Below are 18,084 nucleotides of genomic sequence, written 5' to 3'. Positions count from 1 at the left end.
TTTTCTTTCTCGTTAACAATAGTGTTATTGCTGTTGGTGTAATCGTCGTCCTGTTGGCTAGTCGTACCTTTGATGCTGCTATCGGCTATCGTTATTATCTTCTCGGCGAGGGTGGAAAACTCCTTCGTGGCTGCGCTGAGTGATGCAATCGCCAACCGATGCACTCTGTCTGGGGCACATTTTTCCAGCGTCAGATCGGGGCTCTTGCAAATGGCGCTCCGTGACGTCCCTTTGTTCACTTCCTGTTTGCGCGAGGAAGCCAGCACGGCCACCAGGTCCTTCAGTAGACGGCCACCTTCACGATCGTCCAACAAATCGGTTGCAGAAAAACTTCCATTGCCGGCCCGGATGCGTTTGCTGCCCGTTTTTTGCACTGTCTGCACTGCAGTTGCACTCACTGACGACGGCGGCGACGAGACGAAATTCACAGCCATGAGGCTACACACTTTCTAATTCCAGAATTTTTCACTCACGTCTCTCGCAAAATACACTCGATTTTGTCCTTAAATACTCTAATATATTGCTCCGATGTTTAAATTCTTTACTAACGATTAACCAGTCTTTAGAAGTCTATCACCGATCTGAAGAAATGAAAAATTTTCCTCTTGAAAACGATGCAGGCAGTGAGAAGCTATTGCACACAATGAATCCCTGTCGACGTGCGAACAAGAAAGCTTTTCCGTACCGGAATTTTCTACGAATTTCACCCACCACACCTTCCCTCCCATACATACAGACATAGCATAGCCCCACATAAAACGCTCAGACGGCATTTGTATGTAAACAAAAAAATGTAGCTATACGGACCTTTGATGGCTGTAACTAACAATCGGGCGGGCGGCAAGCATGCGCACCACGTGGCCCGACCGGGCGGCGATGGCAATATTATCAACGCGGGGCGCGCATGTCCCAGGATTGCGGTCCAACACCACACAGCAAAAAGCAAAGGAAGCAAAACGACAACATTGTTGTTTACGAACAGAGACAAGAGGAGGTTTGCCGGTTGGAATTTCCACACTACCGAGTGAATGAGTGGAGAAAGGTTTAAGTTGCACAACTTCCGGTTTGGGAATTTTATACGATACTGTGGGAAGAGCTTAGGCGGCACAGGATGGCATACAGGAGAGACGTTGCAAGATGCAATTTTACTAGGATGTAAAAGAAGCTCTTGATTGCAGCAAGGATGCCGATGTTGATTTAATTGTAGGACACGGCATATTAAATATGATTGTATGCAATATAGGAAGACGGGAAGTAAATTTCAGAGCATTGCAGCAGTGATTTGATTTGGTAAAATTCTCATTACAAGATGGATGTTACGTTAGGGCATTACAACTTGCAGTCAGTGGTGGACATATTTTCGTTAAATCGTCAACGAATTGATTAACGATCGTTAAATTGTGCTTCGTTGATTTTATGTTTATGACGTTGCATATGTACTATGATTAAATCTGCTTAGTGCTTCCATTTCCCGGCCATTTTTGGATTCCCGAGATACGGGTATTCACGGGAATCGGAAAATATTTTAGATCAGAGATCAGAAAAGTATAAAGTAGACTTCATAAGACAAGATAACTGCGCACCTCAAAATAAAAATTGGGGACTATTTCTTCATTTGATATTGTCGAAATAGTTCTCAAATTGCTTGGGTCTGGCCATACTTTCATGGCGGCAGATTCTTTGCACGCTGCTGTGGAGAAAGTTATGCGCCAAACTCCGCCAGTTACGTATCCAGAGTTTGTAAATGGCGTTGGAAAAGTGAAGAAAAGTATCGAAGTATTGGATATGCAAGCAACTGATTTTTTCAATCAACGTTCGATGTCAGTCAATACACCCTGAATCAATGTAACAAGCGGCCATACATTGGCTGAATCAGGCGGATCGTAATTCGAAAGGGCAGCATCAATTTCCAACATGAGGGAACTACCGAAAAACAAAAGTGAGGTGTGCTCCGGGGATGCTCTGCACCTTTTGGCCATCACAGATGACAACGGCGAGAACAGTGATATCGACGAAGCTACAAGCGCTCTTTAAGATACGTACAATTTGAACCGGAACGTAATAAACATTTAACATGAATGATTTTGGTATTGTTTATTGACAAAATCGAAAAATATTTAAAGTACATAAGCGATTCAGTCAAGGGTCGTTTGGGAGTGGTCTGGTTTTGATCCCGAGTCATTTTGTAAGTCAGTAGAAATAACCCAGGTTGCTTGGTTATCCATTTGTATGCCACAAAATCGCCATTTCAAATTGTGAAAAGTGACAAGTTTCAATGCAAGTATTGCGGTTAAGGGTAACGTGGGGGGCGGTCTGGTTTCTTCATCATTTCATTGCATTTTCTTGTACTTTCAATTGCTTAAAGTATGGCCTGCTCGTTTTTGCCCGTTTAGAAGTTATTGGTATTGGAAGTTGGGGAATTTTCAACCAAAAAATGTAAATTACTTTTCAAATATTAATGATAGCAATTTGCAGTCTTCTGAAAAGATATGTTATTTGATATTTCTAACATCTTTGTACAACATGCCAAACATGTAGAAATATTGTAGAAAAAGTTACAGATACAAAATTGATTTTAACGATGTCTCTACAAAAAAAAAACCTTTATATCTCAGCAGTTATAAGAACTAGAAAGTTGTAGTCTTGAGCAAAGTTGTTCACAGTAATGTTCCCTACAGCTTTGCCGAATACAATTGTTTTGTATCTCATCATATTAAAAAAATAAATTTTGCGTCTCACTTTTGGGTGGATTAATCTTTAATTTTCTTTTACCATAAGAAGGAGTATTGTAACCCGAGAAACTTCTCACAAGACACCGAGTACCTTTAATCAACCATTTCAGCGTAAATAAAACAGCGCGTGTTTTGATACCCTTCCCGAGCAAAGCTGAAGATCAAATTGAAATCAAAATTTGCTGTTATGATGTAACTTATTTTGAATACTCCAGTTGATCTCATTTTGGTTGACTTAACGGTTAACACAGCAAAAATGAGAGCAACATTTTACACTGTTGAAGCAAACGGAAAACTAATGCTACTTTCAATTAAATCAATTTGATTACTGATTTTGCATTCATAATGTTCAACTGAATACGGGCCTGGAGTAAATGGTTACCATTCATGTTTCTCAAGCTGAAAGACTTGGGCTCCAATCTCACCCCGGGAAAGTCACGAATAACATAAAATGTGTTAAACAAATCAAATAAACAATAATCATTAGTTCAACGACAGATGAATTTCAATTAAATTTTAAACACTACGTAAACAGCAGAACTTCAAGTTAAGTTGCTTTCATTTAAAAAGTCTTGACTGCATTATGAAAGCACAATATGATATCGGACTTATGTGGCAACATTTGAAATTAAATTGAGTTTTCGTTCATTTTGTTAACCAACTTTGCTCGGGTTGGCACCACTGTGCAGTGGCTCTGTTACAAGGGACGGAGAACTCCAAAGCTGTTCTTTGTTTTCCAAGAAACAACTTAAGCTGGCCACCACTGAAGGATTCATTTTGGAAAACTTTTTAAAAATCCAAGAAAATCCTGCTGGACTGGATAACTTTCGTAAGGAGGCGCACCTTAATGTGATGCTGCGTCTCATCGGAGAGGACAGAAGTTGTTCTGGGAACGTCTACCCGTTAAGGAAATTAAGCATCGTTAAGTGAAATTTGGTCAAATACATGTGCTTTATACTAACTCGGAATATTTTTTATAGTTCATTACCAATGAAATAATATTAACATCACAATAAGAGACTGCTATCCTTTAGGTACAAATGAAATTTTTCTTCAATATATTGTTAAGTGACAAATGGGACTGTTATGCGGGTACATTAAATATGGGACTGACCTAGTTTAGTGCTGTGAAGATATCGATAAATCCGATATTATCGATAAATATTTGGTCCAAATTATCGATACGATAACCGATATTTCAAAATCTGATATTGACGGTAATCTGAATTTAATATCGGTTTGCTGGTATCACTGTTTATAAATATTGGCGATGATAACATTACTCTTTTTGCTGGCGATTTTATGTCAGAAAGTGAAGGAGGGAAGATATATGCTTTTTCATTCACACGTCAATAAGAAACAGTTGGTGCAAAGAGAGTTTCCCGGCTGAGCTAATGCCGTCAACGTCAACGCCAATTACGCAGTAATGAAAGAGACGACTATTGAGTTTTTGACACACTACTCTACCATTTAAATCGGATAAATACATAAATTAATATGCTTAGATAGTCATCGGAAGTCATTTACATATTTATGTAATTATCGTTGAAGATGTCCGAAATTTGGAATTATTTTGTGAAAACGTCCACAATATCCGCTGAGTGTAAAATATGCGGTTCAGAAGTTCCACGTCGCGGTAATACCACCAATTTGAAAGTTCATCTCCAGAAGCATCCGCAGAAGGACAAAACGCTATGGTCGCAAAATGCATCCAAGTGTCAGGATCAGGAACAAGATTTGGCTCAACCTCCTACTCCCAGTACAAGCTTCGCATCTGCAGAACCATCCACATCGGCATCCACAATAGATCGAATGTTTAAAGAAACGCAACTTTGGACAGGTATTTTATGTTATTTTTTTGTTTTAAAATCAGTTTGAGGTTAAAAATTCACTAGTTTTTAAATATTGACTATGGGTAAAGCTAATTTGGAACTATACTATGGAGGTTTTCAGTCAAACTCCATTCAAAAGCTTCCGCAAAAACTAGATAACTGGTTCTGAGTCATATATATAGAAGTCCATAGAAGTTCCAAGAAGTTTGTAGGGCTTCCAAATAGACCGTAGAACATCCTAGAAGTCTGTAGAACTTTTGAGAAGTTCGTAGAACTTAAAAAATCAGTAAAATATTTGAAAGGACCGTAGATCTTCTAACAACTCCGTAGAATATCCGAGAAGTCGTGTTGTGTATTGTATGGTTTGTTGTAGTAGTTTGACAGATTATTTTCTGATACTAACCATTTTTCCCACTATGCCAGGTTTTTCGGTATGCATGATAATATAAGATGATAGGGATGAAACTGGCCTCCAAGAGATATTATACGCCGTTGTTCAGGGTGATAAAAGGGGTGATCGTGTAAATGGATGCTTTGCTTGTTCATGGTACTACAGAAGAAGAACACGACTCTACGTTGAAGCCCGTCTTACAAATATTCTTGTCTAATAAGTCTGGGATCGCTTTTTCGAGCTCGAAATGGTAGTACACTATCTATATATATGGCGCAGAACCAGTTATCAAATAATATATATTATAGCACGATCATGTTATTTTATTAATAATGGGAAATTAATTCTAACATTCTAGATGATGGACCGAAAACCAGAGAAATTAACGAAGCGATCGCATTCATGATTGTGAAAGATTATCAACCGTTCTCGATTGTTGAAGACGAGGGCTTTGTTAATTTATGGAAAATTCTGGCACCTAAATACAAAATTCCCAACCGAAAGCTCATGACAAAGCTAGTTGACGACATGTATTCGGAAGTGGTCGAGTGTGTCAAAACAAAAATTCAAGATGAAGACTTGACCATTACTGCCGATATCTGGACCGATAGCCATACTACTAGGAGTTATTTGGGAGTAACTTGTCACTTTTTGAGCCCTCAAATTCCTACAAGTCTCCAAACGATTGACTTGGGCGTTTATATCATGAATGAACGGCACAATAGTGCATACATTTCAACTTGCTTTGAGGAAGTTCTTAAACATTGGGCAATTCCCAAAGAACACGTGGGCATGATTGTTACAGACCATGTTAAAATCTGTTGCGGATACATTCTCTGAAGATAAACATATTGGCTGTGTAGCCCATGCAATCAATCTCGTTGCGAAAAAAAATCCATTGAAATTACAAACGCTCTATCAGAACTGATAGATAAAGTAAAGAAGATAGTTACCTTTCTTCGGAGATCAACAATCGCAACAGATAAACTGCACAAGCTACAGATTGAAGATGATGGTAAAAGAACACCTCTGAAAATTACTTCATTTGTGCCTACCAGATGGAACTCGGAGTTTATCATGGTTAAACGGTTTCTAGAGCTGTACAACTTCATACAGATCATTATGTCGGACCAAGATCGCTTCTCAGAAATGGTTCAATTGGAGGGGAAAAGAAATCTGGAGGAAGTCGTCAAGCTACTACAGCCCCTTAATGAAGTAACTGAAGATTTGAGCGGTCAAGATTATGCGACAATAAGTCGGGTGCTGCCTATCATAAACTGCCTGAGCAATTGCATCACTGCTATGAAGCCAGTATCATCGGTTGGAAGAAACCTCCAAGCATCCTTGTTAAGAGAAATCCAATCTCGATTTGAAAGCAACCGAGTCTCGCCTCTTTATGGACCAAGTATGTTTCTGGATCCTCGATTTAAAGATGTTCATTTCAAGAGTGCTGATGAACGCAACGCTGCTACGGAAATAATCATCCACATGGTCCTAACTCAAGTTGAAGGATCTGATGAAGAAGATTTTGTTGGCGAGGAGCCGCCGAGGAAGATCCCTACCGAAAATGGGGTATGGAGTTACCACGAAGGCATGGTTTAACGTTACAACAACCGAAGGGTAACAATGCGAACGCCAGACTCCATTCGCAAGAAAATTGACATGTATATGAGGAGTGGAATCGAATCAATGACGTGTGACATTTTTCGGTACTGGGAGCAGCAGCAGAGCAGATTTCCATTTTTATACCAGGTGGCACTGAAGCTTTTGCCAAGGATTGCAACCTAGGTGCCATCAGAGCGTTTGTTTTCAAAAACAGGGCGAATTTTGAGTGAGTCTCGAAGCAGTCTCGATCCTGAAAGAGTTAATCGAATAATTTTTCTCCATAATGTTGATGCTTCTGGTGTTAAAAATGCAAAATAAACACCGGGAAGCAACAGAGTACTTTTAAAGTGTATTTTTTTAAATTATTAGCGGATATTGGACACGATATCGATATTTTCAATGACCGATATCGATATTATCGATAATAACAACTTCGTCACAGCACTAAGTCCTAGTTTAGTATTTTTTTATGTTTTGCCCATACAAATGCCATTTTAGGTGTGATTTATTTAAGTTCAATGACAATAAACACCAATCTCAAGGTTAACTCAAAAATAATGAAAATTCATATGAGAGTTATGTTATGCTGGTATCGGCAGTGCATAGGTTGCATATTTGGACGCGAGGCCACTGCGCTAAATCATGCTTTCAAAAATTATTAATATATCTTACGTTAATAATTTCAGATTGAAATGGATTTTTGTACAGGAGTACATTTGATAGCAGGCTATTCAACAGTAATATAACAGATGCTTCATTATCAGGTTTTGGTTCTAATCAGGTTAGCTAAACTGTTGATGAGCGTAAAATTGCAAACCTAAATCAATAACAACCTAAAAAAATACACAATTTTGCTTCAATTTTAAATGATAAACATGAGAAAACATAATGCTTTCCCAAAATATGATTTAGCGGTTAGCGGTTTTAATGCCCGCCTCTGAGGAGAAGTTGTTGTACTGTATTAGTGTTAGCTCCGTTCATTTCTTTATGTCTTCGGAGTATGGAAGCTAGAGCGCGGGTGGACGTTGTATATACAGATCTTAAGGCTGCATTTAACCGGGTTGACCACTCCATACTGCTAGCTAAGCTTGAAAAACTCGGTAATATCCTCGGGTTTAACTCGTTGGTTCAAGTCCAAGACCATTGCTATTCTCGATTTTTGTGAATGAGGCCGGACTGATCCTCCCAACTGGTTGCCGATCGTTCTACGCGGATGCTGTGAATATCTATGTGATTGTTCGTAGCTTCGCCGATTGCTTGCGGCTTCAGCACCAAATCGATACTTTCGAAGAATGGTGCTCAAGAAACTATCTCACGTTGAATGTACAAAAATGTAACATTAACTATGTAGCATTCAACTATACTACCCATAATCGCATATCAGTCCCATCTTTGCTTGATTTGCTATCCATATGGGACTGATATGCGATTATGGGCAGTATACGATAAATCACCAACTTCTGCAACGTGTGGACAATGTTCGTGACCTAGGAATCACGCTGGACTGCCCCTTAACATTCAAGCTTCATTACTCGGGCATCGTTGCGAAAGCTAACAGGCAACTCGGGTTCATTTTCAAGATCGCTGACGAGTTTCACGGTCCTGCCTGTCTAAAAGCTCTATACTGCTCTCTAGTGCGATCGATCTTGGAATTCAGCTCGGTAGTATGGTGCCCGTATCAAGCAGTTTGGATAGCGAGGATTGAATCTGTTCAAAGGAAATTTGTTCGGTATGCCTTCCGTCACCTTCCTTGGAATGACCCTTCCGCCGTACGAAGATCGTTGTCAACTCCTGGGTCTTGAACTACTAGAACATAGGCGGACGATTAGTCAGGCCGTGTTCGCAGTAAAAGTAATTATTGGTGATATCGACTCTCCAGGAATCTTGGCTGAATTCGAAATCTACGCACCCGAACGAGTTCTTCGGTCGAGGAGTTTCCTGCATCTTGAACCTCGTATTGCGAACTACAGCTTGCATGACCCAATACGGTTCATGTCCGGGCGTTTCAACGAGTTTTACGAGTTTTTGGACTTTAACTGTGCAGCGGAAACCTTTCGTCACCGTATTCAACGCAGACTCCTTAGAAGGTGAGTAGCTGTCCATTTAATGTACACGTGAAGGATTGTGCTACCTGTTTATTTTTTGTTTCCCGTTCAACTGCATGACGAGGACTTCTACCTGATTCACGGACAACTCTATGCCATAGGAGGATAACTTTTTTTATACTATAGACTTGATTAATGTTCGTTGTAATTGTATTGTATTATTGTGATTCATGTATTTCGAAAAGATATGGGGTTTTTACGCCTTTACGTAAAGATAACTTTGTTAAAAATGTGTAAAACTAGTGGCAATGAATTTGAAACACCACGAATGTGTATGTACGTTATCACAACATGGTGATGGATCATTAGGCCAAATGCCACCAGGTTAAATGGGTCATAAGGCTGAAATTGAAATAGTTAGCTACAATTCATTAAACAGCTCTCTATTCTCCTAATTTGAAAAAATAACGCAAACAGCAATAATTTGTTTACTTATACGGTAGAGCCAATTCTTCGTATATATTTTACGAAGTCAAAGATGATCTCGAGAATATTTCCCTGTAAATTTGAATTATATGCTCACGAATGCATGTCTGATAGCATTCGGACTAGTGGTCTACCTACACCCTAATGATCCAACAATCACAAAAACCAAAAACACGGAATATCAACACGGTTGTCAACCTTTACCAGTTTTGGGTCCCTTTGTTCCATTTCGTTGTGGCGTTGAAGAAGGCACCCATTCCTTTTCAAACAAAATTGAAATATTGTTTTTACCTTCCATTCCATTGCTTCGCTTCTTTCTTCCTTTCTTCTTCCGATTGTCCAAGTCGTTTTTCTTGCTTCAACTTCTTCTCCCCCGAAAGAAAATCACGTCCTGGGTGCTTCCTGAGCTTCACAACAACAAACATTCTCGGCACCTGTCATTCATAGCTTCTGCGATGGGGTGGCCATTCCCGGGAGGAGGGAGTTTCTGGTTGGGTACGCTACACCACGGTTACCACGCTACCAATCAACCACCGCCAACCGTCTTCTTCCAACAGTACCCATCAGGCAATCAGGTTAACGACCGCCGCCCGGGACTCTGTTGTCGACGCGGCTTTTTCGTATCGCTATATGCGCCACCACCACCACCACCCCATGGTGCGGTGTGAAGTGCATCAACAATAATCAACGATGGGATGGGGTGTGTGTGGCAAAGATATAGACAAATAGGAAATGTAGATATAGAAGTAGGTATGCAACAACTTCGTAAGAGAGCTTTCCATCGAGCTTTGTTCATGCCGGTCGGTGTGATGATGGTTATGAACTCGCTCGCAAATGTGTGTAGAAAGGACTGGACTGTAGCAGCCACCACGCGTCTAATGAACAATCTGATGTGTTGATTCGTGATGATGCTCGTCGTTACAGACATGGCATAATAAGTCTCGCTCTCTTGAATGGCTAGAGGCTGTCAGTTAGCCAGCCAGCCAGCTAACCAGGCACGGTAGTGTATTTTATTTAGTAGGATGCGACGGTGTGGGCATTGTTAGCATTTTTTTTTCAAGTGTGCACCAATTACAATGGGACTATAAAGCTAATAGGCCGACGCAGACGCGGCTTGGACACTTACCTTAATGGTATTGTTGTTTTGGCAGCATGTAGCTTTGATACAATTACTTTCGTCAGTAGTAGGGCAGTCTAGAGCACAGCCATCCTGTGTAGCACTACCGTTCAAGCTATTCGAGATTCCATCGGAGCCTGTGAGGGAGGAGAAGGAAGTGGAGAAGTCTATAAATTTTTTGCAGGTTATATTTGCGCCAGTATCATCTATTTTAAGTCTCATGAAAATGGTTTATTTTCGTTCAGGATTGATATCGTCGGGTATGAAAATAGAACCAAAATGTTTTTGAGACTGGTTTCATGGAAGCCATACAGTGTGGATCATAATTTAATATGGTAGGGGAAATGTTTGCTTCGGCAATACCTTAACCTATTATCGTCAGGGGGTAAACAACGTCCTTGAGGGCTCAATTTTGGTATGTGGATACATTGTGTTTGAGAGCATGCATTGGCCAAATTTAAGTGCTCTAGGACTTTGTTTACCCCCTGACGATAATAGGTTAAGGTATTGCCGAAGCCAACATTTCCCCTATTTGAAATTAAATTTGGTGCAAGACTATAGGGTAAATGTTGGCTTCGGCACCCATTGACTGTTTTCGGCAACCAAAATTTAAACGTTAATTTCACTATGTTTTCCCATCAACGCACTTCCCTGAATGTGTCCAAACGATTGTTTAGCCTTTCAGCTTCAATCTGATTATATTTGAACGATCGAGCAATCCAGTAATGCTACATTTTTCTTCAAATAAAGCATACGCACTACAAAATGGGGTTGATTTCGAGTTGCCGATAATAGAACAGCTGGTTAACACGCAGTTCTAATGGGAAGGTTGCCGAAGAAAAAGAGGCTGCCGACAATAGTCACACTCACCTGAGAAGTTTGGAGCGTTGTAAAAACGCTTTCAAAACGTTTTGAAAAATTCTGTCGATTGGAATGGATAGAAAAGCAAGCAGCAGATGAATGTAAACAAACAGACACATCATATATGTGCGTGACGCTGAGAAAATGCTAGTAGAAGTGCAGACGCTGCTTAGATTGACGAGAATACGTAAATTCCCCTAGTGCCTAAAATCGCATATCAGTCCCATATGGATTTTCGACAATTTTAAGATAATAACGCTATCCACTATCAATAGATGCCATTTTCATATCACGTGATAAAAGTACGGACTTTGATCATGAAAAATGTGAAAACAACATCAAGTCAGTTTGTCCCATCAAGTAAAGTAATCGCATATCAGTCCCATCCTGAAATTCAATCGTCAAAATTCAAAAGTCAAGTTACAGTTCTGTTTTTTGAAACGTCATATTTTTCGCTGATCATGCAGCCTGCCGTTCTACGCATATCTGTCCCATGTTACTTTTGGGCGTTTTTCACTTTTGTTCATAAAACAGTACCTTTTTAGGTAGACTTTGGATTGAAAATAAAAAAACATATTGTTTGTTCTGACGTAGGAGCTCGCCACCTCCCACACTCCCCCTATAGTGTCTACTAGAGAGGGTATAGTATAAAAGAGGACTCTGGCTTTGACATTTCGTTTGGTTCAAACCCAGCTAGTCCGCTCCTCTCTTATACTAGACCATCTCTAATGTCCACGTGTTTCATGAAATAATACGTAGTATAAAGGTCAACTCCGTACGGAAGAAAAACGATCGTGGGACGTATTGATCTTTTATCTACAGCATGTCAGCCTTAAATCTATGGTCGGACTCAAAATGATTAAGCACAATCTCCTTTAGGCCTACGTTCATCTTGCTTAGGAGTAGAAAAAGATGCTAAGAAGTTTATGTTCTAAATCATTAGTTTCTTGAGATGCCCATACTTTTAATGGTTTTATAGAAGTGTCAACAAATGTATTGTTGGTATAATTTAATGATGGAAAGCTATACAAACTATCCAGGATCTTCCAAAACTGGGAGAACGCATGCACGCTCATGTAATCACAAGAGCAAAGGCGACAAACGCAACGTGACCATCAAAGCAACACTGACAGTAACTGTTCCTAGTGGGACTAACATGCGTAGAATTTCCTACTTCAGTGCAAATTTCTAGGCATAACAGTCCCATTACATATTGTTCGTATAAAAATAGGCTTAACTGATTTCATTGAAGGTAATTTCTGTAGTTTCCCTAAAACATATTGATTCTGTTGAAATGTGAACAATGCGCTAACTTATTTTAACGCATATTTCTTCCAATGAGCAGAAATGATTCGAAACATTATTCGCGATTTTCTCCGAAGCAACTTTTGAAACATGGGACTGATATGCGTAGAACGGCAGTGCAGGCTTCATTGCAACTGAATTTGCACTTCGTAACTTCAACTGCCTACTTTTTCCATATGGGACTGATATGGGATTGTAGGCAGTATACTGCCGCTTACGCCTTATTGTCCCATGGGCCGTGGGACACCAGTTTGAAACGATTATATAACCTTTTTTTTAAGCTGCCCGATCTTTTCTTAACATTTACTTCACCCAAATTTAATGATTTTATTAATGTTTCCTTCTATGTTGTTCTTTCGAAATTTAATATTCTTGTTTTACCAGTATTTGAAAGTTTAAAAAAATATTTTTATTTTTTTAAGAAGCTGCTCGATCTTTTCCTATAATTTGTTCCATTAACATTTAAAGATTTATAATGGTGTTCTTTCATCCAAATTTGATATTAATAGGTATTGTTTCCTTCTTTGAAAAATGAGCAGTTTTTTCGAGTTCTATGGTTTTTGTTATTTCTGGCATGAACTTGAAGTCAGACTTCTTTTAGTTTTTTGCATAGCTGCAATAATTTTTTGGGTGGAAAGTAGAAATATCCTTACTTCGTTTGATTATTTATTGGTTGTCGACATTGCTCCTTGATTCGGCTAACTTAACCACTAAGTTTTTGTTAATTTATTTTTACATAAGGGAAATGGCTCTAATGTTGGCCTATGGATCTAAGATTGGGCCCATCGCTAAAATTTTTGATTTTTATCAATTTTATCTAGAGGCACGCGTCATTGGGACGGTACTAAAGGATATTTTTGGTCGCTATTGAACATTTAGTCGATTGCGAAATTTATGTATGGGGCCAAATTAGGGGCATTTAGGCCGACATTACATCCATTTCCCCTATATATATTCCGTACATAAAAGAGTTCATAATTGAAAATCGGATTGTCACCCTTGCATTTTAAAATACGCAATTTTCCTCGTTTTTCGATGTCCGGTACCTCGAATGTTGATTGGTTCAGAATATTGAAAAATTTACATGTCCCACAATCATGAAAACTTCTAAGTTCCTTAAATTTCAAGTAACTGGGAAAAGTCATTATGGGAATCGCTTAATTTCAAATTCAGGACATAGGGGAAATGGATGTAATGACGGCCTAAATACCCCTAATTTGGGCCCATACATAAATTCAGCAATCTACTAAATATTCAATAGCGACCAAATATATCCATTAGTATATGGGGGCGACCCCGGCGTAGTGGTTAACATCCATACCTCTCACGCTAAAGTCACAAGTTCAAATCTCACCCCCGGACAAGTCACGAATGACCCAAAAGCGTTAAAGTGACTATAATAAAAAAAAATCCATTAGTAACGACCCAATAACGCGTTCATCTAGATAAAATTGATAAATAGCTAATTTTTAGCGATGGGCCCAATATTAGATCCATAGGCCAACATTAGAGCCATTTCCTCTACATATTTTCAGACAAAATTTAAAATCTGAAATCCTGGACCAATCTGCGTCATCTAATGACATAACCACACTGCCAATTTTGACAAAAATAAGTCCCATCTTCGAAGAGATGCAATATCATCAATATCATATGAAAACAGTAAATGACCATCCCGAGCAGAGAATGTAAACCAAATTTGATATTTTGATATAAGCGTTCGTGATAACATATTTTGCCTACCGTATGGTCGAGTTAACAGTAATCATAACGAAAATGAGATCTAAATGGTATATGAAGGATATTATAAAGATAACTAATCATCTTTTCTTGATAACAAATCCATGTTTGCGTTTTGATATTGGTAATTTCGTTAATAATAAACCAAATAAGTAATCAATATGTTATTATAACTTTGGTAGGAAAGTAAAAATTAACAAAACAAATCTAAATTAATTATTATTTTGTTATCATGATATCAAATAAAGTAATCTTAATGTTTTGAAATCTATTGGTTGATATTAAGATACAAAAAGTACAGAGCCGGAAACAATCATCCAGTGGTACAAATTACAAGAAAGTGTATAATGAATCGCTTTTGTCATTATAGACAAATCAAAAAATGGCATTCGCGAATTTGGTATCAAGCCGGAAGCGGCGGGTTAGATTCCCGGTCCGGTCGAGAGATTCTTTCGGGTTCGAAATTTTCTCAACTTCCCTGGACATAAAGTATCATTGTGCTTGCCACACAATATACAAATTCATGCATTGGTATTGGCATCGAAAGCTCTCAATTAATAACTGTGGAAGTGCATTTAGAACACCAAGTTCAGAGCACGCAATAAGCTAATATGCGCTTAGCAATAAGCTTGAAATGCGAATAATAAGAAGAAGAAGCATAGAAATAGACGATGTGATTTTTTTTTTAAATTAGGAGTTTAGTTTTCATGGCAAATTCTAGTGGAATTATATTCAACACGAATCATGCAAAAAATTAGGCTACGATGACTCTTATATTATTACTAATGATCAATTCCTTCGCATCGAACATATTTTAACAGACATGAATTATGAAATTTATTTTGTTGCGAGAGAACTGATATTTAATGAGATTTATGACAACATACATTTAAATATGAGCTAAGAAATCGACCAAGCCTACGAAAGTTAATAACAATATTCGACAATATATTAGTATTCAAGACTATATATATACATAATATAGCTGTAAAAAATCATAATTATGGGGGCGACCCCGGCGTAGTGGTTAACATCCATACCTCTCACGCCAAAGTCACGAGTTCAAATCTCACCCCCGGACAAGTCACGAATGACCCAAGAGTGTTAAAGTGACTATAATAAAAAAAAAAAAAAAAAAAAATCATAATTATCTTCGTGATGTTTTTAAAAAAAAACAACAAGCATCCTGATTGACTCGTAATAAAACAAAAAAGTCTAGATTTTAGTTATTTTTATAAAATATCTAATTTTATTTTTAATTGTATTTTTTTTAATATCAAAATAATATCAACATATGAATTCAACCGAATTAAAAAAAAATAGAATATCAAAATATGTTATGAACATGATTTCAAAAACGTAATTTGTTATAATTTTGATAGTATTTTGATATCTGACTTAGCTCGGGATGCGTTTACACAACGTTCCAAGTTGAATCAATATTTTAACAATTTTAAACTTATAGAGGTTTCTATCAAAGCACGAAATATTCAAACAAGTTTTTTGTTTGTTTCTTTATTAAAGAGACTTTCAGCCTTAGGCTGGTTGGTCTCTACATTCAAACAGCGATTACCGCGTACACCAAACCTTTTTTACGCGGTCTTAATTTTCTTTTTTTTTTTCGATATTCATATGAAACCAAGCCTGATGCAACTGGTGTCAAAAATCAGAAGAAAAAAAACAATATCAAAGTAACATATGGTATCTAAATAAATCCTTACTTCGCCACAGAAAAAGAAAATTGAAAAAATGTACCCGCATAAAAAAAGGGTTGGCTGTAATTGGATACCATTCCAACCCCCTGTTCTCAAAACCAGCAAAATTAATTCCCCACTTTCATCGACACTCACCCGAGTAGCTGTTGATCGCTTCAATTTCGACAAACTCCGGCTGAATCGTGGTCGAGTGGATGCCTTCGTTGTGGAAAAATTCCTTCACCTTTTCGGCAATCTTCATGTACTCGGACAGATTCCGACAGCGGATGTGGGCGGACGCGATAATCCTATCGCCAGCCAGTTGCCACACGTGAAACTCGTGCACCGCCAGGACGCCGTCCACCTTCTCCAGCAGCCGGCGCTGGATGGCATCGACCTGAATGTGGGTCGGCACGGTTTGCAGCAGAATCAGGGCCGATTCGCGTAGCAGCGGCCACACCGAGTTCAGAATCAATATCACCAGCAGAATCGACAGCGCCGGGTCCATGTACAGTTTGTACTCCCAGTCGGTGAAACGGACGATCTGTTTGGAAACGAATCAATCAAGCAGGGAGCGAAGTGTACGGGTTAACTTTTTTGTTAAATTGATGCATCGGACAATTGAAACTTACAAGCGCACTAATTATCACAATCACACTGCCGAGAGCGTCGCTGAGCACGTGCAGGAATGCACCACGCATGTTCATCTGGGTCGAATCGTGCGAGTGACCGTGGTGGGAAGTCTTCTTGGGTGGAGGATTGCCATTCTGTGGGGCGAGAGAGAGAGGAAAGGAACGCATAAATCAGTGCTCAAGGCCTGTCAGCGGCAATTAGTACTAGCGTTTAGAACTAACCTGATACATGAATGATTTATTTTCATTGTCATCCGAATTGGCCACATGGGTTAGATTGTTATGCGAGCCCAGGGCGTGCGGATGGGACATACCACCGTGCGAATGCATGTGGCCGCCTCCGTGTTCTGGAAGACGAGAGGATCATAAATAAATATTAGTCCGTAGGTTCGGTTGAGAGTGAGAACCGCGTAAAACTTACTGTGCAGCAAAACCAGTCCAAATAGGTTGACTAGCAGTCCAATGACACCAACCCAGATCAGCAACTCTGGTTCGTGTATGTGTTCCACTTCAATAAATCTGTGAACGGGGAAAGAAAAAAGGTTGTTTCAATTCAGTGTGGTGTATGATTCCCATTTCATGAGTGCTTGAAGTGACCGTCAACTGGTGTTGAGTATTTATAGCTATCAGGTTATTAGTTATCCTAAAAAAATTGCTAATTCATAAATAAGAAAAAACAAACTATAACAAGTTTTACTGTTAAAATTAGGAAACAGCACAACAAAAATCGCTATTAGTTTGATTGATATAAGAGGTAAAATATCAAAAATAATAACATAAAGTCTATTGGACCATAACTGAGTAAAGCAAAGTCAGTTGTTGCCTATTTAAAGAATATAAAAAATATAGCAAATGATATCACATTTTGCTATTATATCTCATCCCGAGCAGGAGAAAATAACTAATGAATACCTCATTCTGACCTGATACCAAATGACATAAGAGGTAATATACCAAATTCGCTATTGAGCTTTAATTCGCGAGAAATCGGCAATTACGTGTTTGTTTACAAACATAATTACGCCCTAATCTCGAAGTTCTCCGATTTGGGTGTAATTGCTTTTCTAAACAAACACGTCAATTACTGATTTCTCTTGAATAAAAGCTCAATCTCACAAAGAAACTATACCAAATGATAGAGGAATCATTCCTCTACCTCATAGTGTTATTACTTTTCGAGATTGAGCTTTTATTCGCGAGAAATCGGTGATTGACGTGTTTGTTTACAAGTGTAATTACGCCCAAATCTCAAATCACTCCGGAATTATGTATTTGGTCGATATTCGTAAAACATTTTAGAGGTATCATTTTTTGGAATTTTACTTCTTATGCCAGGCTAAGGCTTCCCGAGCAGGAGAAAATAACTAATGAATACCTAATTCTGATCCGATAACAAAATTTGGTGTTGATCAGCATGACATAAGAGGTAAAATACCAAAGAATAATACCAAAAAAAAAATGCATGCAAAATACTTTGTAAATAACCAAAATTGATATTTGGATACCAAAATAATACCTGTGTGGTATTGTTTTGGTATTGCATTATCATAATTTGGTATTGGAATGGTATCGTGGGAACATTTCTTTGGCATTATTTTTTGAAATTTTACCATTATATCAGGCTCATCCATACCAATTTAAGGT

The 18,084-nt window shown here is 38.5% G+C and overlaps 3 protein-coding genes and 1 pseudogene across 4 annotated transcripts in view; 2 read left to right on the top strand and 2 right to left on the bottom strand.

The window, feature by feature from the left end:
- The window catches only part of RecQ4 (RecQ4 helicase), a 394,445-nt gene that overhangs the window by 294,077 nt on the left and 82,284 nt on the right, over window positions 1–18,084 (bottom strand). The gene's annotated exons all lie outside the window — the stretch shown is intronic.
- ZnT63C (zinc transporter 63C) overlaps window positions 1–18,084 on the bottom strand; it is a 99,657-nt gene that overhangs the window by 15,013 nt on the left and 66,560 nt on the right. For both annotated transcript variants that reach the window (XM_065230525.1, XM_065230524.1), the window contains exons 4-8: window positions 16,862–16,959; window positions 16,663–16,787; window positions 16,441–16,575; window positions 15,965–16,352; window positions 10,218–10,345 (exon numbers count right to left, since the gene is read on the bottom strand). In XM_065230525.1, the coding sequence (XP_065086597.1) occupies window positions 10,218–10,345; window positions 15,965–16,352; window positions 16,441–16,575; window positions 16,663–16,787; window positions 16,862–16,959 (874 nt within the window). The remainder of the gene's footprint in view (window positions 1–10,217; window positions 10,346–15,964; window positions 16,353–16,440; window positions 16,576–16,662; window positions 16,788–16,861; window positions 16,960–18,084) is intronic.
- LOC135708502 (E3 SUMO-protein ligase ZBED1-like) lies at window positions 4,284–5,795 on the top strand. The gene is made up of 2 exons (XM_065230620.1): window positions 4,284–4,572; window positions 5,314–5,795. The coding sequence occupies exons 1-2, from the start codon at window positions 4,284–4,286 to the stop codon at window positions 5,793–5,795; spliced, it is 771 nt and encodes a 256-aa protein (XP_065086692.1).
- On the top strand, window positions 5,996–6,878 carry LOC135708594 (zinc finger BED domain-containing protein 4-like; annotated as a pseudogene).

The sequence above is a fragment of the Ochlerotatus camptorhynchus genome, unplaced genomic scaffold, assembly GCF_037179485.1.
Source record: "Ochlerotatus camptorhynchus isolate MF236.1 unplaced genomic scaffold, CSIRO-AGI_Acam_v1.1 ptg000330l, whole genome shotgun sequence".
Taxonomy (NCBI): Eukaryota; Metazoa; Arthropoda; class Insecta; order Diptera; family Culicidae; genus Ochlerotatus; species Ochlerotatus camptorhynchus.
This window is presented reverse-complemented; position numbering and strand designations above follow the sequence as displayed.

Bases quoted from the DNA above. Each gene is read 5' to 3' on its own strand.
- LOC135708502 (XM_065230620.1), top strand. From the start codon at position 4,284: ATGTCCGAAATTTGGAATTATTTTGTGAAAACGTCCACAATATCCGCT. The intron at 4,573-5,313 runs GTATTTTATGTT...CTAACATTCTAG, and splicing joins AGAAACGCAACTTTGGACAG to ATGATGGACCGAAAACCAGA.